The 27438-nt window shown below is 52.8% G+C and overlaps 1 protein-coding gene and 1 long non-coding RNA gene across 3 annotated transcripts; one reads left to right on the forward strand and one right to left on the reverse strand.

Moving 5' to 3' along the window:
* Positions 1 to 1129: 1129 nt before the first annotated feature.
* Positions 1130 to 3190, reverse strand: LOC122157607. Its single transcript, XR_006167969.1, has 3 exons — positions 3019 to 3190; positions 1357 to 1493; positions 1130 to 1260 (listed from the first exon to the last, which is right to left on the reverse strand). It is a non-coding gene; the product is annotated as an uncharacterized LOC122157607 (long non-coding RNA).
* Positions 2202 to 27370, forward strand: ATL1 (atlastin GTPase 1). 2 transcript variants are annotated; one of them, XM_042813447.1, is made up of 14 exons: positions 2202 to 2282; positions 12482 to 12729; positions 13079 to 13213; positions 13943 to 14047; positions 14726 to 14776; positions 16350 to 16406; positions 19818 to 19910; positions 20767 to 20905; positions 21723 to 21850; positions 22393 to 22449; positions 23178 to 23249; positions 24076 to 24507; positions 25927 to 25941; positions 26609 to 27370. In XM_042813447.1, the coding sequence occupies exons 1-14, from the start codon at positions 2249 to 2251 to the stop codon at positions 26717 to 26719; spliced, it is 1677 nt and encodes a 558-aa protein (XP_042669381.1). In that variant the 5' UTR covers positions 2202 to 2248; the 3' UTR covers positions 26720 to 27370. The 2 variants fall into 2 exon arrangements, with proteins under 2 accessions (XP_042669381.1, XP_042669383.1); XM_042813449.1 differs by lacking the exon at positions 25927 to 25941.
* Positions 27371 to 27438: the final 68 nt, after the last annotated feature.

Here is a 27438-nt window from a genome sequence, read left to right on the forward strand (position 1 = left end):
GTGGGAACAGCCCTGGATGGGATGGGAAAATAGGGACCCTCTGAGCAGCCCCCAGAGTGCAGTGACACCTGAAGCAGAGCAGAGATTGTGCAGCACCCACCCGGCTCTTACATAAGCATTGCACAATGCTTCTGCTCACGAAGGATGAGGATGGGAAAAGCAATGGTAAATGCTGCTGTGGTAAGTGGGCCAGGCGAGGCAAGGTGAATTATGAAACTGCCCCCGTGAGCAATGTGCTTTATTGGGTTTAAATCCAGGTTTTCTGCTCATTCTGTGGCCTTTTCAGTGCTGCATCCTCCAGCGCTGCAGCTTGCTGGCCCCACGGCCATGCTCATGTTCTGCACGGCACTTTCTCTTTTTGCCTTTCCCCCATTTGGCATTGTTTTTCCTTAAGAATCCTTCCACTGTGTGCCTGCTCAGCCCTGAAATTGACTCTTTGTGAGCTGCTCGGGCAGCAAGAATTTAAGGATGCTTCCGAGGGAGGGCTCCTCATGGGTGGAAATATGAAGGCAGGAAGAATCAGAGAACGACTTGGGTTGGGTTGGGTTGGAAGGGACCTCACAGCTCCCCCAGCCCCACTCCTGCCCTGGGCTGGGTGCCCCCCAGCTCCGGCTGCCCAGGGCCCATCCACAGCCTCAGGCACCTCCAGGGATGGGGCACCCACAGCTCTGGGCAGCGCCAGGGCCTCACTGCCCTCTGAGGAAAGACGCCACCATGGAAAGTGAAAGTGAAAAATTGCCCGTAAATGGGGCAAGACAATCTTGACCTAAGCTGCAGTTCTCAAAAGCAATGAGGAAAGCAGGACCAGAGCCCATCTTGGCTTAATTAGACTTTCAAATTAACACATCTCCTTTCCATCCTCCTTTTTTTCTTTTCCCCTCTCCATTTCCCAGCTGCTTTTTTTAAACTCCTCTTTCAACCTATTTGAACTCTGCATGTCTCCAGCACAAGAAATCCCCTCTTGCAACGCCGTCTGCTTCTTGGGCTGCTTCAAAGAATCAACAGGCTTTATTTTATATATATACAAAATCATAGTATCACAGAATGGCCTGGGTTGCAAAGGAGCACAGTGCTCATCCAGCTCCAACCCCCTGCTGTGTGCAGGTCACCAACCAGCAGCCCAGGCTGCCCAGAGCCACATCCAGCCTGGCCTTGAATGCCTGCAGGGATGGGGCATCCACAGCCTCCTTGGGCAATCTCCATTTGTTGAGGGCTTAGCTCCTTTTCCCATCCTTCTTAGGTTCTGTCTGTGTTGTCCCCCTGCGATCAATGCAGGCCATACCTCAAGAGCTGCACTGCGCTCCCTTCAGAAGGGCAGCACATAGCTGTGGTCCTGGATCCATCAGCAAGCCTTACCAGCAGCCATACACCAAGGGCCAGGCTGATCACTGGTCACATTTTGCACCTGGGTGTTGCCACGCACTTGTGCTGAGTCACCATTTCCAAGAGCAATGGATCAATCCCAAACACCAAGGGTCAGAGCAGGGGGAAGTCTGGTGGGTGATACAGAGTCACAGAATGGCCCAGCTTGGAAGGGACCTCAAGGATCACGAAGCTCCGAACCCCTGTGCCATGCAGGGCCACCAACCTCCCCATTTCACAGCAGCCCAGGCTGCCCAGGGCCCCATCCAACCTGGCCTTCAACACCTCCAGGGATGGACGGGGCATCACAGCCTCTCTGGGCAGCTGTTCCAGCACCTCACCACTCTCACAGCACACAACTTCCCCCTGACATCCAACCTCCATCTGCTCTCCCTCAACTTCAAACCATTTTGCTTGTCCTGCTGTTATCACAGGGGAACGGTTTTAAACCAAACGAGGGGAGATTTGGGTTAGATGTGAAATTCTTCATGCAGAGGGCGGCGAGTCCCCGGCACCGCGCACAGCCGTGGGCGCCCCGTGCCTGGAGGTGCCCGAGGCCGCGGACTGGTCGGGGCAGCTGAGCCGTGGCGCACCCAGCCTACAGCAGGGCTTGCGTGGCGATGTCCGTTCCCAGCCGCCCTTTGTGCGATCGCTGAGCCGCACCTTTTTGCGGCCCGGCCTCCCGCAGGCTGAACGCACAGACGTACAGCAAGCAGACTCCGTCCCCCGCCGCCGGCGCTCCCCGCGGGGCCGGGCCGGGCCGTGCTACGCCGTAGCGGGCGGGGATGCTGCCGGCGCCCCCGCCCGCCCCGCTCCACCGCGGCAGCCGCGCCAGACGCAGCGCGGCTCGGAGCCCGCACGGAGCCTCCCGCAGCCGCCCCGCGCCATGGCCCGGAACCGCAGGGAGAGGAGCAGCTGGGGTGAGCGGCGGGCCGAGCGGGGGGCGACGCGTCCCGGTGGCGGTCGAGGAGGAGGAGGAGCGGGGGAACGGGGGGGCACGGCCGCGGCCCGCCGCTGCGCCGAACAATGCCGCGGGGCGGGGGGCGCGCCCGGCTCCTCCCGGGGCTCGGCTCGGCCGGCGGGGCGGGGCGGGGCGGGCGGTGCAGCACGGCGGGTCCGGGGCAGGGGAGGCGGCCGGGGGCTGCGGCCGGCGGTCGGGCCTTGTGTGTGTGTGTCCGTCTGTCTGTCAGACGTCTGTCAGCCCGCGTCCGTGCGTTGGATGCTGGGGATGGGGGCCGTGCCGTGGGGCCGTCCCGAGCGGCCGCCGCCCTCAGCCGGGGCCCGGCCTGCGTGGCTGTCCGCCTGTCGGCATCCCCGCCGTCCCTTCGGAGCCCCGCGGCCCCGCACGCAGCCAGCCCCGTACCCGCGGCTCTCCGCGTTTCTCGGTGTGCCGCAGCCCTGCGAAGAGGGGCCGCTTCCACACCGCCTGAGCCCTGGGAGCTTTTAGCATTGCCAGGGAAGAGGAGGAGGAAGAGGAGGAGGAGGAGGAGGAGAAGGAGGAAGTCTCCCGGCCGCCTTCCTGCAGGCCTTCCCGTCTCCCAGCCGCCTTCCTGCGGGCAGGAGGGGAAAACTGCGTCCCCCTGCAGCCCCGGGGTCCCACAGGTGCCCCATGCACACAGCCTGGCCTTCACCTGCCCTGCTTAAGGCCTTCCTCACCCGGTAGAAATTCAGCTCAGACGGCGTATAGCTACTGTTTAAGGCTGCAGGAGGCATGATGTGTCATTCCCCGTGTTCCGATCCCTGTAGTAAGGCATCAGAGCTCACAGCACCCTGTCTGCAGGTGAGCGGAGCTCTGATGTTTAGATACACAAATTAGGTTCTAATTTGGATAGATGAGTGGAGTATTTCCCATGGTAATGATTAATGGCTCGGGGACGTGTTTGCAGAAGCATACAGATAACGGAGGCTGTGATTGAAGCCAACGGAGCATGCGGTGTTCTTTTTGCAGGAGGAAATAAGCAGTGTGTGCCTGATGAGGGCTGTGTGTAACCATGACTGTGCAGGAAGGAGCTCAGACCTCGGGTAAACGGGGCTGACAGCTCGCAGCCAACACTGTGACATTCTCAGCTGTGTCTCACACGAGTGTCTGTCCCGTTTTTATGCGGGTTGAGCATTGCACGCACGTACGTGTGCTTGCACTTTCCCTTTGCATCTTGATGGTGTGAGAAAAAAATGCACGTGATGTCAAAACAGATTTAAATGGAGAAAAAAAGCCATCCCAGGAGGTATAGGCTTGGTCTAGCAAAGCAATTAGACACGTGCCTGGTGTGAGCATACTGCTAAGCCGTGCTGTAGTGAAATGAGGTCTGTTGCTGGTTTGCTTCTGGGTCAGCTCTGCAAGAATCCGGAACCTCATGTGGATTGATCACCTTTCATCCATCCACAGACCAAACACAGGGCGTTCCTGGAGTGATTTCCCAGCACTATGCCAGGCTGCTTGACATTGCAATTAGTGCGAGAGCCAGATGCTGTGTTTTTTAGTACCAAACGGCTCCCTTTAGTAGATGCCTGCATGTATACGGCAGCAGCTCATCTGAAAGATGGGTTTTGTCAGCTGCCTGCATGGTGATATCCGTCTGTGAGGTGACTTCCAGTGCCTGTTTCTCAACCTGTCTGCTAAAAGAGCTCCTGGAGTGGGTCCAGAGGAGGGCCACTAAGATGATCAGAGGGCTGGAGCACCTCTACTATGAGGAAAGGCTGAGGGAACTGGGCTTGTTAGCTTGGAGAAGAGAAAGCTCCAGGGAGACCTCATGGTGGCCTTCCAGTGCTTGAAGGGAGCAGATAAACAGGAGGGGAACGGCTGTTTGTGAGGGTGGGTGGTTATAGGACAAGGGGAATGGTTTTAAAGTGAGACAGGGGAGGTTTAGGTTGGATATGAGGAGGAAGTTTTCCACCCAGAGGGTGGTGAGGCACTGGCACAGGTTGCCCAAGGAGGCTGTGGATGCCCCATCCCTGCAGGCATTCAAGGCCAGGCTGGATGTGGCTCTGGGCAGCCTGGGCTGCTGGTTGGCGACCTGCACACAGCAGGGGTTGGAGCTGGACGAGCACTGTGCTCCTGTGCAACCCAGTCAGTCTATGATTCTATGCAGGAGGGGTTTCAATCTCCTGCCTTCCAGGCAGTAAGTTCAGTCAGTAAAAACACGACACTGTTTTGGAATGGATCAAACTTTGTCCTAGTTCCTAGTTGTTAGGCAGCCTGAAAGCTGCTCACTGCAACCCTCCACCTTTGTTTCATAAAAACAATTTGCTTTTTTTAAAGATCCCGGAGTGAATTGAGGTGAGCAATTGCACAGCACGCAGAAGGAATTGCTTCCAGCCAGCTACCAAGGCTGTGTTACTGCTGCACCTCCCCGCCTGGTCGTGCAGGGGCACGTTGTGCATCTGGCACAGGGCTTAGCCCTGGGCAGGAGGTCAACGTAAGGCTGTGCATCATTGGAGGCTCTCTTACAAACGTGCTAAGTGGTGCAGAGAGCTTACAGCTGCTGCTAGCTGTGGGATGGATGGCTGGGAGAGCTGTGTATGGAGAAATCATAGAACCATAGAAAGGAACCCTAGAATGGCTTGGATTCGATCTTAGAGATCATCTAGTTCCAACCTCCCTGCCTGAGAAATCACACAGTGTTTTCGTCAGAGAAGGGGATCCTGCTTCTTCCTGGTCTGAATCCCGGTGGGTGCAGTATTACAAAGCTCTGCAGTGTGTGGCAGTGGTAGTTTTTTCTGAGATTCCTTGTGCTTTTCACCTGCACCACTTGGCTCCCTCTGCTGTGGCAAAACCACTCGAGATCTCTGCTCCCAGTCACTCATTTAAACAGCTCAGACGAGTACAAGGTATGTGAAATCTCTCACTGCCCATCATGGCACGTGTTGCAATCCAAACGACCAGCTCGTCAAGAGTTCAGTTTCAAAACCATAAAGAGGATTACAGAGGTTCCTGGTCAGGCTTTTCAAACTGGACTTGAGCTTCATGAGGGCTGTTCAAAGGGCCTGGCTGTCAGGAGGGGCTGAAAGCAGCTTCTGGAGGAAAGATTTTCTTCCAAAACAGACCAGATTGAGTTCATCAATGCCACACTTTCTGCATGTACAGAAATGGGTTCAACTGGAAAAAAAAAGGGGTGATTTTTGGGTACACATATTATATATATATTTAGGTAATATTGCTAACAGCCTTTTTGTTTGTCGTTTTTCTTGTGACCCTGGATGCCATGTGTCTCCTGAAGAATGAAAGCTGAGGCTTTTCAGGCAGCTGGGCCTTTGCACAAATGCTACCAGAGATGAGAAGTTTCACAACAAAATTGCTAGCCTGTAACTGAGAAGGGAAGATGAGGTGTTGGGGCTTGTGAGTGAGCTGAGCCAACACTGCAAGCGAGAGCCCCAAATCCCTAAGCAGCTTTTGGTCTTTGTGTGCCCAGGGTTTTGAGAGGTAGCATTGCACAAAGAATGTGAACAGCAGGGTGTGAGTCAGTCGGAGATGAGCAGGAGCAAGCCCAACCTTGCCTCTCCTGTGGAGGAACAAAGATGTGCTGAGCCCTGAGCACAGTGCAAGAAACACGTAGCTGTGACACGCAGGAGCGTGGTTAGTGGGCATGGCGGTGATGGTTAGCCTTGATGATCCTAGAGTTCTTCTCCAACCTTAATTATTCTACGACTCTGTATTCATAGGCACCAGGAATCGTGTGAACCCCCCTGCACCAAATGCCTGCAGCCACCTCCAGCTGTGCTGTGAGGCAGAGGCGTGCTGTCAGCTCTGCAAGGCACAGTGTGCCAGTGGATCACCTCCAAAGCCACCTTGGACTGGGGCGCTCCAGCTCCTTGTGTCTTGGAGAAGTGTTCTTGTTTGCCAGCAGGGAAAGGAGGAGTGAAGTTTCCCAAGTGGGGTAGAGGCTCACGAACCTCTGTCAAGCCAGCACAATGTATTTTAAGCGCTCTGTTTTGGAGAAGCGTTTGTGCAATGTGCATTTCAGCCACTGTGTCTCACCTGTGTGTGGCTGGACTGAAACGTGGTTAACAGTCCTAGAACTTCTATCTGAGAAACAGCTGATGGCCTTTGGGTAATGCTGTCTTAGAGATGCACTTTTGACAAACAGATAGGAGTCAAGTTCCTTCTGAACGTCGCCCACTTAGCTTTGAAATTGGCCGGTCCTGGCATGGGCATAACCACAGAACTGTCTCACGTGGCCTCACATTTCCTGGGAAACTTCTAGGAAGGAATCTCTGTGATCTGCCTTCTTCCCAAAGAAGTTGGTGTGCCTGTGTCTCTGAAGCTTGCCAGCCCTGGGAGCTCTGCTGATGGGTGTTCTGTTGTTTCAGAGCTAGCTGAGGCACAATAGTTCTGTGAGAGTAGGAGATGTTGTTTTCACTTTGTATTTTGGCATTTGAGATACATCTGTCTTAACAAATGGTTTGGTGGCTAGTAATCATTCCAGTTCTTCACAGAACCACGGAATCATAGGGGTTGGAAGGAACGTCTGGAGATCCCCAATTCAACCCGCTGCTAAAGCAGCATCCTTAGAGGAGATTGCACAGAAAGCATCCAGGAGGGTTTGAATATCTCAGAGAAGGAGACACCACCACCTCTCTGGGCAGCCTGTTCCCATGCTATGTCACCTTACAAAGTAAAGAAGTTTTTCCTTGTGTTCATATGGAATTTCTTGTGTTCCAGTTGGTGCCCATTGCCCCTTGTTCTGTCACTGGGCACCACTGAAAAGAGCCTGGCCCTATTCTCATCACATCCACCCTTAGGTATTTATATTCATTGATGAAATCCCTTCTCAGCCTTCTCTTGTCTGGGCGAACAGCCCTAGGGCTCTCAGTCTTTCCTCATAAAGGAGATGCTTCAGGCCCTGATCATCTCTGTGGCCCTCTGCTGGCTTTCTCCAGCAGTTCTGTCTGCCTGGAAGTGGGGAGCCCAGCACTGGGTGCAGTGTTCCAGATGTGCAGTTGGGAATAAGAACATCCCTTGACCTGCTGCACTCTCTGTGCAGTGCATCCCAGGATATCATTGGCCTTCTTGGCCATCACGACACACTGCTGGCTTATGGTCAACCGTTGGTCAACTGTTGGTCAACTGCTGGTCAACTGCTGATCATCCAGAACACCCAGATCCTTCTCTGCAGTGCTCCTTCCTGGCAGCACATCAGGATGATGTGGTTATTTCTCCCCAAGTGCATGACCCTACACTTGCCTTTGTTGGATTTCATCAGGTTCCTCTCTGCCTGACTCTCATGTGTTGGCGCAGCCTTTTGGTGTGACAGCTGCTCCTCCTTGCTTCATTTAATCAGATGAATGTGTGCTCCATCCCTTCATCCAGATTAAGATGTCAGAAGAGCCTGGCCCCAGTGCTGACCCTGGGGAACACTGCTAACTCGTGTTTCTGCTAGCAACCTTCCACCTGGGAGTGTTGTCAGAGTAGTCACACATCTCCCTAATCTGTCTGCCTTTGGAAGAAGGAGCTGAGCTGGCCGTGCCGTTCTGATGCCAGCTGGATGTCTCAGGGCTGGCGGGATGAAGATGCAGGGCCAGTTCTTTGCATAATGCTGGTGGATGGATGAAGAGGGCTCTGCCCAGCCTGGCAGCCCTGTTTGCCCTCCCGAAGGTGTTGGCTCCCTGGAGCAGCGCTGTCTAGACAGACACCTGGCAGCTCCGCACCTGGGGAGTTTGCTAATTCCCTTTGTGCTTTGGGATGCAGCTGTGCCCCTCTGCACTTGGGAAGGAGAGCTCTCCACTGAGCCTCTGTGCAGGACTGATACAGGTTGCAGCACTCCCTCCACCTTAGCTCTCCAACGGATGCTTTGTTTCGGTGCTTTGTTTCTTGTTTTCCTTCATTAGCGTGCTAAGATGCTGAGCTCTGTGCAAGCCTCTCTCACAGAGGTGAGGATCTCTGGTCCCCACTCAGAATGGCTGCTGTCTTTTCCAGCCTTTTCTGATCCTTAGCTGACGGTTGCATGGTGCAGTTAGCTCAGCACGAGCGGAGCCAGCAGGACTCGTGTGTGGGAGCTGGAAGGGGTAAGTGCCAGGGATGCCGTGGCCTGGAGATAGATGGCTTTCTCTGCCCAAGCTGTTTGCATGGGGCAGATAAGCTTTCTGGCAGCTGGAGCCCTCTGGAGAACGCACCGAGGGATCCAGGCTGAGCGTGATCTGTTCTGTGTTTGGCTCGTGGAATGGGTAGCAGCACTGTGATACGTTTGTAATGCAAACAGCCGGGGCAAAAACAGCCTCAGAAAGGATCCACACAGCTATCGCTGCTGACTGAATTAATCCCCGGAGGGCTGCTGATAAGCAACCAAATCCCATCAATACAGACATGGCTCATTCCAGAGAAAGAACCAGTTAGAGATCATAACATCACAGAACCCGAGCTGGAAGGGACCCATAAGGATCACTGAGCCCAACTCGTGGCTCCAGATGGAACCGCTCAAAAATTAAAGTTAAAAAGGTTCAACTGTTAGACTTCTGTTTTCTCTCCTTGGTCGTTTCTGTTGTTCCATGCAGCTCAGGCTTTTGGAGCAGCAGCTCCGTGGTAAATCAGTGTGCTGTAGCAATGGCCCAGGCTGCAGCCCTTCTCCTCCCGCAGTGCTGCAGCAGGTGAGGCTCCTGGGCTCCCCTGAGCAGGGCTGGCAATGGTCCATCTCAGGGTGTGCTGTGCAGCCCGGGTTTGCACAGGCCGTGCCCTGGGCCGTGGGTCAGTCTGTGGAATGAGATGTATTTGTGCAACTCATGGAAGGAAAAAGCTGACTTTCTTGGTTGGTCTCTGGTCTCAGCCTATGACCTATTGGTCCGGAACTAAGGAAGAGCATGAAGTTCTCACAAAGTATGCTGCGTGATCAGTGATGTGCTTTATCCAATTTATTCTTCTGTAGGAGCTCGATTACATTAGACACGAGCTGTCTGCCCTCACACTTGGAACATGCTGTATTTGATGGCTAAACTTGATTTAATTTTAACCACAAATAATTCCTACAGCGGTTGAAGAAAGCTCAGTTTTCCCGTGGACTCAGGCTGTGTCGGAGCAGAGCCATTTCCTCACTGCTGCCTGACAGCACAATAGCAACGAATGCCAATTCCCCTCTCCTTCATCTTTCCACTTCAAGTCACTGTATGGAAAAGAGACGTGGATCCCACCCTGCTTTGGAGTCGTGGAAATGAGCTGTTATGAAACGGGGAAAAGGAACTGCATCCTGGCAGTGACTGAATGAGCAGCTTGAGAATTGACGCAATCGCACGGCGCCGAGAGAGGAGGAGTCGAGTCAGAAGATGAGTGAAAGCAGGAGTGTGTTTGGGAGAGCTGAGGCCTCCTTCCCTCCCCTTTTGGCCAGATGATGGTTTGCCACCGCCAGGTGCACCTTCCTTCAAAGCAGATAACTAATTTATGCTGGAAAGAGCAATTAAAATAATTGATTTCCAGTGATGCGCATCCAGCTTATAAAAACATCTCTGGTAGATAATGCAATAACCACAGCACGGGAGTTTCATCACATGGAAATAAATAGCAAGCATCGAGTTTTGTTTGCTGGCAGCTACATGAAAGCAGAAGAGATAATGGGGCTGAAATTAGCTCAGGGACCTGCTTAACGTAATGCCTTTCCTCCTGATATCTCCAAGGAACTGGAAAAGCAGCACATCCCACTCATCGTGCTCTGTGTGATGAGCAAACAGCCTGGCTGCCCACCGTGCTCCAGCTGATGGCAGAAGCATGTCCTTCAGTGGAGCAGGGCCACTCGGATTGCTGCCTGTGTGCACAGAACCTCCCCAAATCCATCAACGCTCAGTGAATTAAAAGCAAAGTGCTGCCAGTGAAGGGACAGCACGACCTCCTGGTAGTGCTGGTTGCTGTTGGTGATGGAGCAGGGACAACCGCCCGCCGTTCTGCTGCAGGTTGGGTCACCCCTCAAGGAGCTGCTGCGGTTCTCAGTTGCTCCTGATGCTGTCAAACTGATCTGATTCTCATGTGAGGCAGTAAGAAGTCGGTGGTGGAATTTTCCACTGAGGTGAGAAGATGTCTGCTCTTCCTGGGGGCCCTCATCCAGGCACCAGCAGCAGGGAGCTGGGTACCAAGCATCCCTCATGCTGGCAGGGCAGGACGGCCCTTAAACAGGAGTCGGGGCGGTCGGATCCCCAGCAGGGCCGGGTCTGAGCTGGGATATCCTTTGTGCCTTCCTGCAGGGTCCCACTATGGGATGACCGTCCCTCTGTCTGTGTGCTCTGTGGAGGGGACCTGGGGGTGGCTCAGCTCTGTCACCTGCACACCGGGTGGCCTCGCTATGGCTACAGCCAGCAATGTTTAGATTCAGTTCCATTTACAAATGTTTTCCTGCCTCCACCATGAGTCACATCCCACAAGGACCTCTCTGCTGTCCTTTCTGTGCAGCTGTAGAAAGGAAAAAACAATAAAATAAAATAAAAAGGACTCGCTTAGCTCAGCATTGGGAAACAGCAGGAGAGAGGGATTTCCAGTGATAGGCTTTATATGGCCCTCACAGCATGGCAGGCCCTAAAAGGACCACCAGGTTTGGCACCTGTCTGCACTTGTGTGCTGGGGAGGACCTGATGCTGGAGGAGGTATTGAGTGCATGCAGCAAGCAGGCAGACAGCATTCCGGGTTTCTGGGTGGCTCAGTGATGTGTGCCTGCTCTGGGCTTTGGGAATGGGGAGGGCTTTTCTTGGAGTGACGTTGCCCAGGGGCTGATGCTGGAAGGGCATTCAGTGCTGCTGCAGCCTGCTGCGAAATTTTGCTTTTCAGCTTATTTGGGACTTTTGCTTTGCTAAGGGAACTCCAAGCATCGGGAAGAAAAGATCTTTGTCTTTCAACTGGGAGCAGAGAAAGCTCGCAGTATATGTCCCAGAACCACCAGAAATCCCCTAGCAACAAGGCTTAACGATCCTGATATTTCATAGCGGGTTCATAGGAAATCAGAAACTCGTACAAAAGCGCCGTTGTTGCTGGAGCCATCTTTATCAGAGGCCCAGAATGGGCAAACCCCATTCCTTGTGGTATTTATAGTTTGCCTTTTAGCATGTCTGTGCATCGTCCCTGTGCTTTGCAACAGCTGGGACAGGCTGAAAGCAGGGCTGTGGGGTCAGGGCTGAGCTGTGTGCTGGAAGCCTGCAGGCTGAGGCAGTGAGCAGGGATGCTTTGGGGCAACGTGAGGGGCTTTCCACTGCATGCTGCCCCCCCACTGGTGAGCAGGTTTTACAAGGCCTCAGGTGAGCTGGTCGGCGTGGTGCATTGCCTTTGCTGTTCCTGTTCTGTGCTGGGCAGCTGGGAAGCAATGAAAGCACACTGGCAGGAGCTGGCCTGCTGAACCCCAGGGCTGTGATTCCTGCTGTCACCGTGGCAGTGAATGGGAGCTGTGTGTCTGAGTGTCAGTGTGTCCTGTCTGAAGGCAAGCTGTCGAGTGGGAAGATTGCAGAATTAACACTCAGAGCCTTGGTGCAGACTGCAGGTCGGACAGGACTCTGGGCTGTGCTGTTGCCACAGAAACTGCAGTGACATACAAGCACAGAATTACAGCACAGTTGGGTTGGAAGGAACCTGAAAGCCTCCCCAGCCCCATCCCTGCCATGGGCTGGGTGCCCCCCGGCTCAGGCTGCCCATGACCCCAGGCATCTCCAGGGATGGGGCACCACAGCTCTGGGCAGTGCCAGGGCCTCATTGCCTTCTGAGTAAAGAATTTTCCCCTGGCATCTAACCTACATCTCCCTTCTGTGTGTTATCAACATGCTTCTCACCCTAAATCTAGAACACAGCACGGTATAAGCTGCTAAGGGAGATGTTGTGGCCTCAGCTGAGGCTCATGGAGACGTTAGGACAACCTTTGTGCATGTAAGAAGGTGTTTCTGAAGGGCAGAGAATAATCTGTTCTCCATTTCAACTCTTGTAGGAGCATTTTGTCCAGGAGGGTCCCAGCAGGGACGGGCAGGCATGCTGACAGATTGCCCCAAAGCAGCTGGCAGCTTTGTCATGATGTCTGAGGAGTGCTGCAAAGACATCTGCTCTAAGCCGAGCTGTTCTGCGGTGGATATTTTGGCCAGCTGATCTGTTACAGCCCTGTCCTGTCCTGCTTTCCATCATTCTGTGCTTTCAGAAGGAGCCACACAGTTCTTGTGTCACTTGTTTCCACAGGTAGTTTTGCAGACAAGGCTTACGAGTGGAGCTCAGAGGAGGAGGAGTCCGTGAGGAAGGCAGGACCGGTGCAAGTCCTCATTGTCAAGGATGACCATTCTTTTGAACTGGATGAAGCTGCACTCAACCGCATCCTCCTCTCAGAAGCTGTCAGAGACAAAGAGGTTGTGGCTGTGTCAGTTGCTGGAGCTTTTAGAAAAGGAAAGTCCTTCCTGATGGACTTCATGCTGCGGTACATGTACAACAAGGTATGGCTGCAGCTGCACCTGGCTCTTCCACTGCTGCTCAGTGCTCCTGTGTGCCCGGGGCCGAGCAGGGAAGGACTCTGGTTTGGTGCTCTAGAGATGCTCCAGCCTCTCTTTAGCATGGAGCCTCACCAACTAAAATAGAGATGCTTCCACAGCCCCATGCAGTAGGGGGTCTCCAGTGGGACGCTGCCTTCCTTGACTCTGGAGCAGAAATGTTCACGTTTGCTATACTGTAAGAATATACAGTGAGGGTGGCTTGTCTCCACTGCTGGGGTAGAGGCAGCACAGAAAGAGGTGTAAAAACACAGTGAAATGGGAAATTCAGCATTTCATCCGTTCTCACCTGCAGGAAGCAGTGGACTGGGTTGGAGATTACAACGAGCCTCTGACTGGTTTCTCCTGGAGGGGAGGATCTGAGCGGGAGACGACCGGCATCCAGATCTGGAGTGAGGTTTTCCTGGTGGACAAGCCTGATGGTAAAAAGGTATTTGCTTCTGTGCTGTGTGGCTCTCTGTCTATGTGTTACTCATCAGCTCGTCTTGCTGCTCTGGCTTCTGCCTTGTTGGAGGTGGCTGAAATGGTTGTGCAGGTTTTTGATACATATCCCTGCTTTAGTATGAGTGGGTTTAATGCACCGAGTGATGTGATGTCTGAGTGTTTCTGTGTGTCCCTGGTGTCGTCCCTACCTGTCCCTCTAACTCTGGGCACCCCAGAGATCATTTCTCTGCTGTTCCCTGGAATTTGAGCCCCTTGCAAACTATTCCCCATTCCTAAAGCAGTAGCTGTGACATGGAACGCCTTCGTTCAGAGAGGTCATGTTTAGTGAGAACTGGGAAATCCTGCAAATTCAGCTTTTAGTCAGGAATATTTGTATCTGTCAGCTCTTCAGTGAAGTTGAGATATGCTGCTGTATTTGGCTTCCATGACGTGAAGCCACTGCAGGCTCAGGGAAAGACCCATCTGCACTGACAGCAAATGTCAGAAGAACAAAGCAGTTCCCTGCTCTGTGTTATGCAGCATTCATTTCTTGCTGTCAGTGACTGGAGATGCTCTTTTCCTTTATCTTCCACCAAGTCTGAGGCTGGAGCACTGACATTCTCCACACACAGCTGACGTTCAACCACCTGCCCTGGTGGCATTTGAGAATGATTTTGCTCGGGCGCAGATGCCAAATGGGTGCATCCAGGCTGAGCTGGAGCTTTCTGTCTCTCAGGTTGCAGTGCTGCTGATGGACACACAGGGGACCTTCGACAGTCAGTCCACCCTGCGGGATTCAGCCACCGTGTTTGCCCTGAGCACAATGATCAGCTCAATACAGGTAAGAAGGGAAATGTCTCCAGGAAACACTTGCTAAAAGGTGGTGGCTGAAAAGCAGCAGCTTGGCACCAGCCTAAGGCAGGTGGGGGAGAGACAAAGAGCAGCGTGTTGGCTGCACTGAGTGCAGGGTTCAGTCGTGAGTGCACCTCTGCAGGGAACAGTCTTATCTCACCTCACCCCAAGAGCAAAGCCAGCAGCAGATGCACTCCTTTACTCCCAGCTGACAGAGGGGAAAGGGTGTTGGTTGGTGAAGTTCGTGTGCCTTTGTCTCAGTGCTGCTGGAGAAACCTCTGGGCTGTGGGTATTCTCACAGCAGGTGGTTGCTGTGGAGTAGTAAGGCTTCCTTCCTCTGACCTTTGCTTCTGGAGGACAGCATTAACAGGATGGAAGCAGTGTCTCGAGACAGAGCTCAGCGCATCGTATACATGGAGGAAACATTATTTACTCCTACGAGGCTTCCTGGATGGGACATGACAGCCCCTGCTGCTCCCATGCTGGAGCGTTTTGCTGTGCTGGGAGGAGCAGTGCCTGTCTGTCTGTCTGTCTGTCCAGCAGCATGGCTACACTTGGAGCACCAGGGGCCAGCTGGGCCTTTGTCTGTGTCCCTGTGGTCGCATTGTAAGCTTTAACCACACTGATCCAAAGGACAACGCTCTGAAGTTTCTGTGTTTTCTTACAGGTTTATAACTTGTCACAGAATGTGCAGGAGGATGATCTGCAGCACCTGCAGGTAAGACCCCTTGTCTCTGCTGCTGTTTGTCACTGGGCTCCCTGGATTATGCTCTGCACTTGCAAGATGCTTTGCTCTGGAAAGGCACGTTTGCCTTTGGAGCTACAAATGGGTCTCAGAGTTTCCCAGCTCTCGTTTTGGTTCATGGGTGTATGGGAACTGCTGAGTCACGGCCTGAACCTCTGATTGATCACCTGAGGTGAGCCATGAGTCAGCCAGAGGAGCACAGGTGAAGGCAATTCAACTGTGCTGCCAGAAGGGCTGGAGGCTGGCTCCCACCCTCCCAGACCTATTTAAGAGCTGGCTACCAGTGGGGAAGGATCTCGTCTAGAGATCCCTCCTTGTGGTGTTTTGTGGTGAGCCCAGCATAAGGGTAAGCCTTCCATTTATTTTCTCTTGTTATCGTAGTCCACTTCGCCTGACTCTCTTGTTTATTTTGTGATTGTAACATCTTGATATCCACTGGTTATACAATGGGCATGGAGGAACAGTCACTTGTGTTGAAATGTGTCTTGCTTCATAGCATGCCTGTGTGGGGCAGGGCAGTCAGTGGATGCTCACCAGGAGCAGAGTCGTGCCCTGTAGGGCTTTGGGGCTGGCAGGGATCTGTTATTTACTCCTAGAGTCATAGAATCACAAAATGGCTTGTGTTGGAAGGGACCTTAAAGCCCACCCAGCCCCCACTGTGGGCAGGGACATCTCCATCCAGAGCAGGCTGCCCAGGGCCCCATCCAGCCTGGCCTTGGACTTTTTGATTGAGAAACCCAGAGAAACTGGTTTATGAGCCTGGATATCCACATCTGGTTGTGGGTCAGTACAGATGACCCAGAAGAGTAGTTACAACTCTGAGTGCTGGAGACAAGCAGCTTTGGGTGTTTTTTTTTCCTATGGCACACATGTCCTGCCTGCCTCTGCCCACAGTTTTCTTTTTCTGTTCAGTTGACTGTTAGACTGGCTAGTTAGGATTGTTTTTTTTTTCCACTAGCTTAAGGAAAAGGAAAGGAAAAGTCCAGCTGGAAAAATCAGAAGAGTTCTGCACTGTTTCAGTCAGTAAACATTTTTTAACAAGGATACTGTATTTACGTTGAACTTATCCAGTGCAAATCCTATCTTTCAGTTGGAATCTGAAGCCATTATTGTTGAACACGTTGACCCACTTTTAGGCATCTGTGAAATACATTATTGGTGCCTCTGCTAAGAATTTGCAGCCCAGAGAGCCCTCCAATGTTGCTGGTAGGCTGATCTTACAGTCTCTGCACAGTGGGGGTTTGCAGGGAAAGTACTTATTTCTGCATTCATTTCCACCCCTTCCTGGAGCATTTAAAGAGAGCAGGGCTCCAGCAGTCCCCTCTCGCACGTGAAGTTTGAAAGCAGCAGCAAGCAGTGGATTGGAGCCATTTTTTTTAATAGATTTGGCAGCCCAAAACTCTAGACTGAGATTTCTCTCCTAAGGGCTTTGCGTGGTGATTGCCTGCCCATAACAGCTCCCTCTGCCCGTTAAACACGAAGCAAACGTTGCCCTGCCTGTGGCCCCGGCAGCTGACAGCCCTCCTTCCCTTGCATCTCTCCCCAGCTGTTCACCGAGTACGGACGGTTGGCTATGGAGGAAACCTTCCTGAAGCCCTTCCAGGTGAGTAGAGGCTGCTGGCCGCCAGCATCCCCCAAACCGATGGCTTTGCCACGAGGTGTCACTGCAGCTTGCGGGACGGATGAGCAGGGAGGCGTGGAGACTGGCTGAGCTGAGGCAAAGGAAAGGCTTTGTGTTTCCTTACCCGCGAGGAGCTTTCTGAATGCATCCAATCTCTTTCTTTCTGCTCTCAACCTTGGCGGCTCCCCAGCCCTGCAGCGATCCCCTCACCCAGCAGGTCTGGATGCAGCTGGAGGCTGTTAGCTGAGCGAGGCTTTGTTCCCAGGGACAAAAGGCTTCGGTGCAATGTGATGAGTGCTGTGTGGCATCAGCTGTGTCCTGGCAGGGCACCGTGCAAGCGATGCCCTGCCTTGAGAGCTGTGCACGCAGCCATGCGACGTCCCCAGCTGAAGGAGGGAGAGCCATCCCTACAGCTCAGCCCTGTCCTGCTGAGGTGCTCTGCTTTAGTGGCAGAGCTGTGGAATGAACACCCAGGCAGGTTTGTAACGCTGCAGCCTTGGCTGTCAGAGCCTTGAGCCTGCTGCCTGGGAATCCTTGCACTTGGCAGAACAAAGAGCATCAGCTCAGAACGAAGGGATCAGCTCAGAGTGGCAAGTATAAGTGGGATTTTAACTTCAAACAAGTGACATCTGTTTCCCAACCTGTGTATAGGTGGCATTCAAGAGAGGAGAGCATTAGGCAAACACCAGCTTGCTCTGGACACCAGAGCTGTGAGCAGCTCAGCACGCAGGAGGATGATGGGCTGCAAGAGCCTCTTCTGGGGGGAAGGTGAATGTGAGCAAAAAGAGAAAAGTGGAAGGAAGGGAGGTAGGAGTCCGTGGGATGGTTTTAGCAGCTGCTGTTGAGAAAGGTGGCTCAGCAGGTTGCTAAACCTGCAACAGAACAAGCTGTGGTTTGTATGGCTTTGGTAGTGGCTGTACTGAACCCTGTGCAACTGGAAGGCTGGGAAGGAGTCAAAGAGACTTGGAAGATCATTGGTACCTGCATAAGCCACTATATAAATACACCACAAATACTCACTACCCTTACCCAGGTGCCCCCAGTCTTAGTCCATCTTCTAGCTTGCACCTACAATAGGAAAGCTGGTTACTAGATGCAGGATTTGTGAGCTTTCCAAAGCAGAAAGCAGCTGTAGAAATGCAAGCAGTAATTGGGAATGGGTTACAGCTGTCTTGCTTTGCCTTCCAGTATTAAAAGAGAATTGTCAGTCTTCCCATCATCCTGGAGGGCAGGAGAGGTTTATAAGGTGGCTGTGAAGGGGGGGATGAAATGAAAAGGTTAAAAAAATACAGTGAATGGACAAATAGAGATTTTTGGGGAGCTTTGAGTATATATTGGATACAGTGTGGGTAGATGGTTGGTAAATGGAGTTAAAGCTACCAGTAAAAACGTATGGCTTGTTGTTGTAAGAACCAGGGGAAAACTGTAACACGGTACAGAAAAAGCCAGACATTAAATAAATATTTCTGTTCTTTATTTAAAAGTTAGTGGGGTAATCTTGCCAAATGTTACCGTGAAAGTGAAATACTCCGTCAGTAAGGAGGCTGTAAGGAGACTCTGTAAAATGTGCTGAAGTCATTAGGGCTGGCTGAGAGCCTGTGGCTTTGCCTAACGATGTAAGTGATGTCAAGCCATGCAGGTCTGTGGGCAGTAAGGCTGGTCACACATCCCACTATCCCTTTTACAAGGCCACAAGCTTGGTTGATAAAGGTGGCTGTCACTGTGGTGTTCTGCCTTCTGTGTGCCTTATCTCCATAAAGTACTGATGGAAATAGAGCCAACAATGCAGCCAGTCAGCATTGTCTGTTTTAATCCGTGTAAATGGATTAAAAACCCATTAACTGATAGAGGGCTGAGGATGCTGAGCTAATTGTAACAGGGACGCCTCATCCTTCAGAAGCCTTTCCTTGAGGCTCCCCCCAGGGTCTCTCTGCTTCATTGCAATCTTCAGCAGCAATCTCCGTGCAAGTATGGAATGGATGTGGTGAGATTTGGTGGAGGAGCTGATGGTGGCGGGGCCATGTGAGCAGCACACAGCTGCCTGTCCCCACCTCAGCACTGCTTCCTGCAGAGCACATCTGAGGACGGCCATCTATTGCCACTTCCCAGCCAGGAGGAGGCAGCCTGCAGCTGAGGCTGGACAAATTGGGTGTAGTGATGGGGAGCAACTGAACAGCTCAGCTAGAGGTGTGGGGGCCTGGAACCAAGGCAGCTTTCTTTGCAGAAGGTGGTCTGCAGCTCAAGTTCCGTGGGTGAGGTTCTGAGCCTGGAAGTCAAAGTCGATGAATGTCTTTTGTCCTTGTGATACGTGAGCCTGGAAAGGAGGATTTTGGAGAAAGCTCCTATGGGAGGATGCTGCCAAACAGGGAGTGTGGCGACAGGGAGATGGTTGAGCTGGAGCTGCTGGAAAAGAAGCAGCTCTTGGTGGTGGAAAATGAGCTTTTCCCTTGTGCTCCCACTCTGCTGTGTGCTGAAATGCAGCGCTGCGTGCTGACCGGTGCCTTCGCTTGGCAGAGGGCTGAGGGTGGGTGCTGGGCACGGTGAGCACAGCAGGTCTGCTGCAATCCTGCTCGAGAAGAAAGGAAATGGCTCTCAATTCAGACAGGACGAGGAGTGCATAATGTGTTTGTGGAAAAGTCCTAAACACGGCCCTGTCTCCTCAGCGTCCTGCAGTCTCCAAAAGAACAGCATGTCCTGAAAGACAGAGCTGCGGGCGTTTGCTGTGGCTTGCAGTGCCTTTAGGAATGGCCAACTCACTGCTCTTTTTTTCTTTTTTTTCTTTTTTTTTTTTTTCTGGAAGAAAAATAAGGAGGGGAAACATTTTCCCTCCCTCTCCCAAATCTTTGTTTTAAACATAGACAAGTTTTAGGGAAATTCCAATGAAAAGCATTCTCCTCACTGCTCATTCCAATGGAGAGGAGAAGCCCTGCCTCCTCTGCCCCACAACCTTCCGTGGGATGCAGAAGAGACACCAGAGATGTGATCCCTTCCAAACCCCATTTCTGTCGAGATGCAGAGTTCACTGTGCTGGCATTTATTTATGCGCTGAATGGAAACGTCGGATGTCTCAATAAAGATTACCAAAGCCAACCATTTCTTACTCCTCCTCGTTATCCTCCATGTGCTTCTCGTTAAAAGTCTGTCTGGAGAGCTGCCCGGTGGAAATGGCTGGAAAACGAGCCTGTGAAATTCCCATAGGATGGAGCTCAGCGCTGCTGCAGCTCGCTGCCTTTTGTCCTGGTTAGCAAAAATCCCTTCCTTGTTTTGCAGTCAAAATGACCGGCGCTGTTTTTCAAGCGAGAGACTCAAACCATCACCCAGCAAATCCCCTCCTGATAACGCGTGGCTGAGCGGTGCTGCGTGGCACTGACTGCTTCTGCTTCTGTTCCCCAGTCCCTGATATTCCTGGTGCGTGACTGGAGTTTCCCCTATGAATTTTCCTACGGATCCGACGGCGGCGCGAGGTTTTTGGAGAAGCGCCTGAAGGTTTGTCCTTTCTCCTCTGGATTTCAGGAATGATTCCCACCTGGGCTTCCACTACAAGGCAGGGCTTTGCTCAGCTGCAAGCTGGTGGTGATGGTTAAGGTCACACCCTGACTTGCCCGTGCCTTAAAATCACAGCAGAGATGTCTTAGAGAATCATAGAACCACAGAATGCCTTGGGTTGGAAGGGACCTCAAAGATCATCAGCTAGATGATCTAGATTCTAGTTGATCCTTGAGGTCCCTTCCAACCCAAGCCATTCTGGATCAGTTCCAGCCCCTTACCATGGGCAGGGTTGCCAGTCACTAAACCAGGCAGCAGATCAGGCTGCTCAGGGTCCCATCAAGCTGCATTTGGGACCTCCAGGGCTGGGTTGTGCCAGCACTGCCCAGAGGAGTTGTGATGCTATGATCCTGTGTTGTAGGAAGCTGAATCCTCCATGCTGCAGTCAGTGTGGGGCTGCCCTTCTGCTGGAGGGACAAGGAAAATGCTTTAGTAATAGGCTCTTGTACAGTGAAAGCGATGGGCAAGGGCTGTGTGGGGATTAATCAGGAAATGCATGGGTGATTTGGTAGTGGAGAGACCTGGTCAGAGGGAAGACAAGAATGGCCCTGGTAGGGAAACCCCAAATGCTTTTGCATTCGGGTCATGCACACGTGTGCACATTCTCCAGTTGATAATAACATGCCCCAGGGCGTGTGGTCAGAGATGGGGGTTGCTGGCAGAGCTCTGGCCTTGTGCTCATGCACTGTGCTGCTAAGGGATGCCCTCCTGGTGCAGACACCTCACGTTCCTGCTGGCACTGTTGTCCCAGTCTCTCTGCAGGCACAGGAAACCTGATCACACTGCTCTCCCACAGGTCTCAGGGAATCAGCACGAAGAGCTGCAGAATGTCAGGAAGCACATCCACTCCTGCTTCACCAAAATCTCCTGCTTCCTTTTACCTCACCCTGGCCTGAAGGTAGCCACCAACCCCAACTTCGACGGAAAGCTGAAAGGTACAAAGCAAAGGTCCATTGCCAGACTGATACCACAGGCTGTGATGCCTTTATTCCATGATGCCTTTACAAGTATTTTCCATGAAGGAGCTTCTGCAGTGCATTCCTGTTCTGATGTGCAGCTGGGCAGAGCAGGGCAGGCTGGTTCTTGCACAGCAGGTTGTGCTGGCAGCCTTGTCACATGTGCTCTCAAAAGAACAGTTATTTCACTTTGAAAAGCAAGGCACATTTAACCCTCCTGACTTATCTGATGGGTGGTTTCCCTTCAGGACAGACTTAGTTAATCAGGTGAAATAAAAGGGAAGGGTAAACAAAATGGAACTCATCCCTCTGGCAAATGATGCTAAGGAGCAGCAGGGCAGGGGAGGCAGTTGGGGGGGGGGGGAGGCTCTGCTGGAAGCTGAACTGGGGTTTGTTAATTCCTCCTTTAATTTCAGGTGCTGAGCAGTATTTAACAGAGCTGGCTTAGGATTGTCAGCATCTTACTGACAGCATTCTCTTGTTCTTTCAGAGCTGTACTCAGCTTTTCTCTTGGCAAGGAGGTGCTGCTCTCTGGCACTTGGTGCACGTGAGCAGTGCCATCAAAAGCAGCAGTCACATCTGTGTTCCTGCAACTACTTTTGAGGCAGTGAAGCTGGCTGGTGTATACATGCACAGCTGCATGCTCTGTCTGTGGGTTAACTTCACTAGGATCATTGCTGAGCTCACCTCCCTGAGTTACAGCGTGTGTGCCTGTATCCAGGATCCCCCTTGCTGTGTGATGGCAGTGCAGGCTGGGGCTGAGGGGTGGCACTGATGATGTTGGGTTTATTTCCAGAAATAGACGACGAGTTCATCAAGAACTTGAAGATTTTAATTCCCTGGCTCCTGAGTCCCGAGAGCCTGGATGTTAAGGAGATCAATGGAAACCACATCACCTGCCGGGGCCTTGTGGAATATTTTAAGGTATGAGCTTTCTCCAGAGAAATTAGGCTTATTTGTTTGTGGCACGTCAGCACTTTAGCTGTAAGGAAAGGGGAAAGTGTCAGCGTGTTTGGCCACGCAGTGAGCCTGAGGAGTGGGCAGGGCTCCTCCTTGCCATGGAGGACTGGAGGGAGGGAGGCTGAGGGCCGTATTCCCATTGCCTTTGGAAAAGGCTGCGCTGTGTTGTCATGGCTACTGGGACATTTTAATGCAAGACATCAGTGAGTAATTCTCACCACCTACTCTCTGGGGCTACCTGACTCCGGCTCCTTCTCCTTCAGTGAAGGACGGAGGTAGGTGTGCAAATCCTACAGGTAGATATTGGAGTGAGTGATGGCAGTGTGAGTCCTGAGAGACCCCCCTGCAGCACCCAAAGAATGGACGGTGAGCCGTGTGCTGCCTGGCAAAGCATCCCCTGCTGAAGCCATCCCATGCTGGCATCCTCCCCCTCTTGGGGCTTTTCCCATCCTGTTGATGCTGTGCTGGGGTCTGTGCTGCACCTGATGTGATTTCATGTTTTGCAGGCCTACATAAAGATCTACCAGGGGGAAGAGCTGCCGCACCCCAAGTCGATGCTGCAGGTAGGTGGGCTGTGTGAGGTGACTGCTCCTGCACTGTGATTGCTGTTATTTCCCATGAGCTGTCGTCGCACTGGTGCAGCACTTGGAGCTCCCATGCTTTTTAAGTGCCTTACTTTGACAACCCAAGCTGCGTCCAGCAGTCACTTCAAAGCCCAAAGGAGCTGTGCTGTGGGGAAGCAGCAGGGCTGGGCTGCTGAGCTGCAGTTTCCCTGCAGATGAGCAGCGTTGTCCCCTGGCTGTGCTGTGAGCACACACTGAAGGATGTGCCCCACGTGGATGCTGCAGTGCTGGGTCAGGGCTCAGCAGGAGGCTGCAGCTGTGGCTGTTTACATACCCTGAGCCTTTTATCTGCTTTCTTGCCGTTTCCCACAGCTGAAGCCAGAGGTTCCATTGCTCCGACTTGGAGGGGAGGAATCCTCTCCTGATGCAGGCTTTTGCCTGAGGGGGCTGAACAGGGAAATAGAGAAGGATCTTGTTTGGTGTTGGTCGGAGTGCAGTTGGAGAAGGGAGCTGCGTAATTCTCTGTGTGTTCTGGGGTACCACACGTGCCTCCAGGCCAAGAGCATGTGGATCGTGTGCCCCCAGGTTCCTTGCTGTCACTACACTTCTGTGATGACGGGAGTTGGACTCAATGATCCTTTTGGATCCCTTTCCAGATTGGGATGTTCTGTAATCCTTAACCTTACAATCCCGCAGCTGAACTTTGCACCCTTTTGCCCTTCTTGCAGGCCACAGCAGAAGCCAACAATTTAGCAGCAGTTGCCACTGCCAAAGACACCTACAGCAGGAGAATGGAAGAGGTAGGTGTGCTGAGCAGGCTTCCTAGCAAGGTGCCTGGTGCCCCACGGCTGTCAGCATTCAGAGGGCATTTGGGCCTTCAGTGATGTGCTTTAACTTTTAGTTGGCCTTGAAGTGCTCAGGCAGTGGGACTGGATGGTCTTTGTGGGTCCCTTCCAGCTGAATATCCTGTCTTGTCCTATCCTAATCCTATCCTATTCTTTAACCTGTGTCGTGGCTGGTGCTAATTAGGGGATAAAGTCATTATATATCATTAAATTAAAGTCATTATATATTGTTATAAGTGGCTTTTCACCTCTGCCCTGCCCTACCAGCCCATCTCAGCTCGGGCATGTGCTGATGACTGTGATGTTTCAAGGTGAAGCTCAGACTTCAGCTTGTTTCCTGCCACTTCCAGCTCTGTTCTACAGTACTGGAGGTTGCTGTGCGTTGGCATGGGAGGGGTGTGGAGCTGCATGGCCAAATTACTGTGTGCTGCCCTGGGTCTGTCTTTGTGCTGGTGCCTTAAAACCCAAAGAGCTGATCCTCTGCAGCAGGAGAACAATGCTGGTTATTTGAAGGTGGGCCTTTGAGTCTCCAGGTTCCTGAGCAATAGCTTGAAGACTCAGTGCCAAGAGGAGGGCAGGTCTTGTGATGGGATGGAAGCCGGGGGAGGCTCAGATTGGGTTCTAAGAACAATTTCTTAGGCTAAGAGGAGGAGGAGAGGGGCTGGATCCCACAGCAGTGAGCAGTCAGTGTGGTTGATGCTGAAGGGGAGCGCTGGTGGTTTGCATGGCAGAACCCAGGAGCTGAGGGTGCTGAGTGACCTGGCTGTGCTTTGCAATGCAGGTCTGTGGGGGGGACAAGCCCTTCCTGGCACCCAGCGACCTGCAGGCCAAACACGTGGAGCTGAAGGACGAAGCCGTCAGGCTGTTCCGTGGGGTGAAGAAGATGGGAGGGGAGGAGTTCAGCCGCCGCTACCTCCTGCAGCTGGAGAACGAGATCGATGAGCTCTACATCCAGTACATCAAGCACAACGACAGCAAGAACATCTTCCATGCCGCCCGCACCCCCGCCACGCTCTTCGTCGTCATCTTCATCACTTACGTGATCGCCGGGGTGACCGGCTTCATTGGCTTGGACATCATAGCCAGTCTGTGCAACATGATCATGGGCTTGACACTTATCACACTGTGTACCTGGGCGTACATCAGATACTCTGGGGAGTACAGAGAACTGGGTGCAGTCATAGACCAAGTGGCGGCGGCGCTGTGGGATCAGGTAGGATGAAGAGCTTCTCATTTAAAAACCCACCGGCCAAACCCATTTCCCAACCCCGAGTTCTTAAGCATTGTTTCCTGGGGCTTTTCCTCCTCTTCGAATGGCTCTTGGGTTTGCACGTAGGGTTGGTGGCTGCAGTGGGACAGTGAGCTTCAGTATGTGCCTTAGGCCTTCTAGATGGGGAAGGCAGGGCCAGAAGTGTTTTCAGGAGGTGATCGTAAAGGGAGAAGAGTCTTAGGCCTGGGTGGCTCTCTGAGGGTGGAAGATCACAGCAAGCCTGAAGCTGGCGAAGGCCCTGGGCTCAAGTCCTGATCCCCACAAACTGTTTTGGTCTGCCTTTTTCTGCTTGTTTTACCCATCCCGAAATGCTGCTTTATGGACACTAAATGCTGGCACAGAGCAGCATGGAGTGTGATCCTGCTGGGGAGGTGCTCAGGACCACAGGAGTTTGTGTGCTTGGAGTGTCAAGGAGGAAGCCCTGCTCCTCCCTCCTGGCACAGGGCAGGGATTTGGCAGTTCCTGGCTGCAGGATGTTAAGGCTGGGGCTCTGTCCTGCCTGCTTTCAGGCTTGCCATCTCCCTTTGTCTTTGCTTTGTGCAAACAGGTGCAAAGGTCCTGGTTGGGTCCTGCTGTCAGACATCCCTAAAACCTTAACAAAGGTTGCAGTGAGAAAACACTGCCCTTGGCAGCGCTGCCCCTTGGTTCCTTTTCATCCAGGAGTGAGGAGTTTTAGCTTCAGTGTGACCACCTCCACCTGCTCCACGTGTGGCTAGAGCTAGCCACACTTCATTTTTCACACTGAGCTGTTTGTTGCTCAGCTTCTTCACCCCTGAACCAGGCAGTGATGTCACTCAGCAGGGCTGCCTTTAAAACAAGGCAAGCAGGAGCAGCCCATGGTCCCCTGCATCCCGGCTGGGTCCATTCTGACATCATGGTGCTGCTATTGGGGCCTTTCGAGGGATGCTGGGTGTCGAAGCCCATCCCTGTGTAGGAACCTGGGATGAGTTCAGCACCAGTGAGCACAGGAGGGGGCAGCAGAAAGTGAGAGGGATGAGTTGCCTGCAAGCTGCCCTGCTGGGAAATCAAGGAAGAGGTTAAAGTGCTTGCAGCTGTTCCCTGGCAGCCAGCTGCTGCAGGCACATCTCAGCACAACCCCCCAGAGAGGGGAGAGCACTCCCAAGAAGGAGCTCTGCAGAGTAGCAGTGCCTCGGGCTGTTGGTGCACTGGGGGGAAGAGCAGTGCTGGGAGCCCTGAGGGCTCTGTATGTGTGTGCTGTCCCTGTGGGTGCAGGAGGGCTGGCTGGGGCCCTGGGGGGGCACTGAATGGAGACGTTTGCTCCCTTGGACTTGTGTGATACACAGAGATGCTTCTTTTTTTTTTATTTTTCTTCCCCTTTTCTTTCCCCAATGCCTCTCGCAGGGAAGCACAAATGAGGTAAGTGCCTCTCGGGTCCCCCTGTTCCCCCCAGCACTTCTCCTATGGGTGCCTCGAGTGCTGGGGAACCCCTGGGAGGTAAAGCACGAGGAATTGCTGGATGCAGGGATGGGGCTGATGGCAGCATGGGGCACCTCCAGTGCCTGGGAAGGGCACTGCTGGAGGCCAAGTGGGGGAGAGAGTTTGGGGCTTTTGTGTGTGTGTGTTATAAGGGGGGGGGCTTGAATCTTTCTCCTATTAATTGTGTTTGGGGATGCTATGGGGCCAGCTCCATGGCACAGCCCTGCTGCACAGCTTCCCTGTGTGAGTGCTGGTGCATTTTGCTGCCTTTGAGTGAGGTGGGAACTTCTAAGTGAGATGTGGAGCAGCTCTCACAGGGGCTGAACCCCTTATGTCCCATGGAGACCAGTGCTGGGCTGTCTGGGGGCCTCTCTGTGCCTCAAGCACTGCTGGAAGTTGTGATCTGTAGGGCTGTTGGGCTTTGCTCTATCTTTGTGCAATGCTAAAAGCTTAGTGAGCTCCTGAACTCGGTCTTTCCCCTTCTGGATGTCAGAGCAGGGCTTGGAGGGCTCTTCCACCCAACCCTTCTGCAGCTCCACACTCGTACACCATCAGGAGCGGGTGCACAAAGCAGAGGTGATCCGAGCCTCTCCCGTGTCTCTTGCAGGCTTTGTACAAGCTGTACAGCGCAGCAGCGACCCACAGACATTTGTACCACCACGCCTTCCCTGCACAGAGAGCAGAGCCGGCCGAGGGCCCCGACAGGAAGAAGATGTGACACAGCTGTGAGCCCTGCTGCTGCATGAACGCGGCACGGCCGTTGCTTCAGCCCTTCTTTGCTCCCCCCTCGCGAGCTGCCACGCAGGACCAAACAGGGGTTCTGCCCCCACGGTGCCGCCCGGGAAGCTCGGGGCACGTCTGGTGTTCTGTTCCGTGTACATAGCGGTGCTGCTGCCCACACAAAGTGCTTTTGATTGGTTTGCAATATCCAGCGTACTTCCCAGCTCCTTTACAAAGCCTTATTTCTCCCTTTTTCATTAATCGGTAAGGGAATGGTAATTTGCGTGGCGCTGCAACTAAAGGCCTTCCAAATCCTAGCGTTATTCCAAACCATCTTATGTCCAGATACTTGAACGGGTTATAACACGTACCCACAGTTTTTTTTTTTTTTCTTCAATTACAGCAACGTAATTAAAAATGTATTAACTTGCTCTGTCAGCAGCCGTGAGGACACTTATGCTATGGTATGTTCGTGATATTGTAAGGAAAGCTACTGTTCCGTTTGTAACTGATGCACACGGTCTCACTTTGTACGAGTGTTGGAGAAAGTCTCACTGTATTTCTGTATATATATCCGTTGTAGTGCGTAGCAATGTGTCCAGCAGTTCTTTTATTGTTCCAACCATTAAAGTTTGCTTTTTGTTCCTAAGGAGTCGGCTCTGGAGGCTGCGCGCTGCTCAGGTCTGAACCTTGGGTTTGGCCCCTGGGGCAGCAGAA

This window comes from Centrocercus urophasianus, unplaced genomic scaffold, assembly GCF_019232065.1.
Source record: "Centrocercus urophasianus isolate 14NV4802_14NV808 unplaced genomic scaffold, USGS_Curo_1.0 seq_14, whole genome shotgun sequence".
NCBI lineage: Eukaryota > Metazoa > Chordata > Aves > Galliformes > Phasianidae > Centrocercus > Centrocercus urophasianus.

What these genes read in the sequence shown, in the direction of transcription:
- ATL1 (XM_042813447.1), top strand. Translation starts at nt 2,249, where the DNA reads ATGGCCCGGAACCGCAGGGAGAGGAGCAGCTGGG. An exon ending in CCTTCCTGAAGCCCTTCCAG is followed by an intron (nt 16,407 to 19,817) that starts GTGAGTAGAGGC and finishes TCTGTTCCCCAG; the next exon opens with TCCCTGATATTCCTGGTGCG. An exon ending in CTTCGACGGAAAGCTGAAAG is followed by an intron (nt 20,906 to 21,722) that starts GTACAAAGCAAA and finishes GTTTATTTCCAG; the next exon opens with AAATAGACGACGAGTTCATC.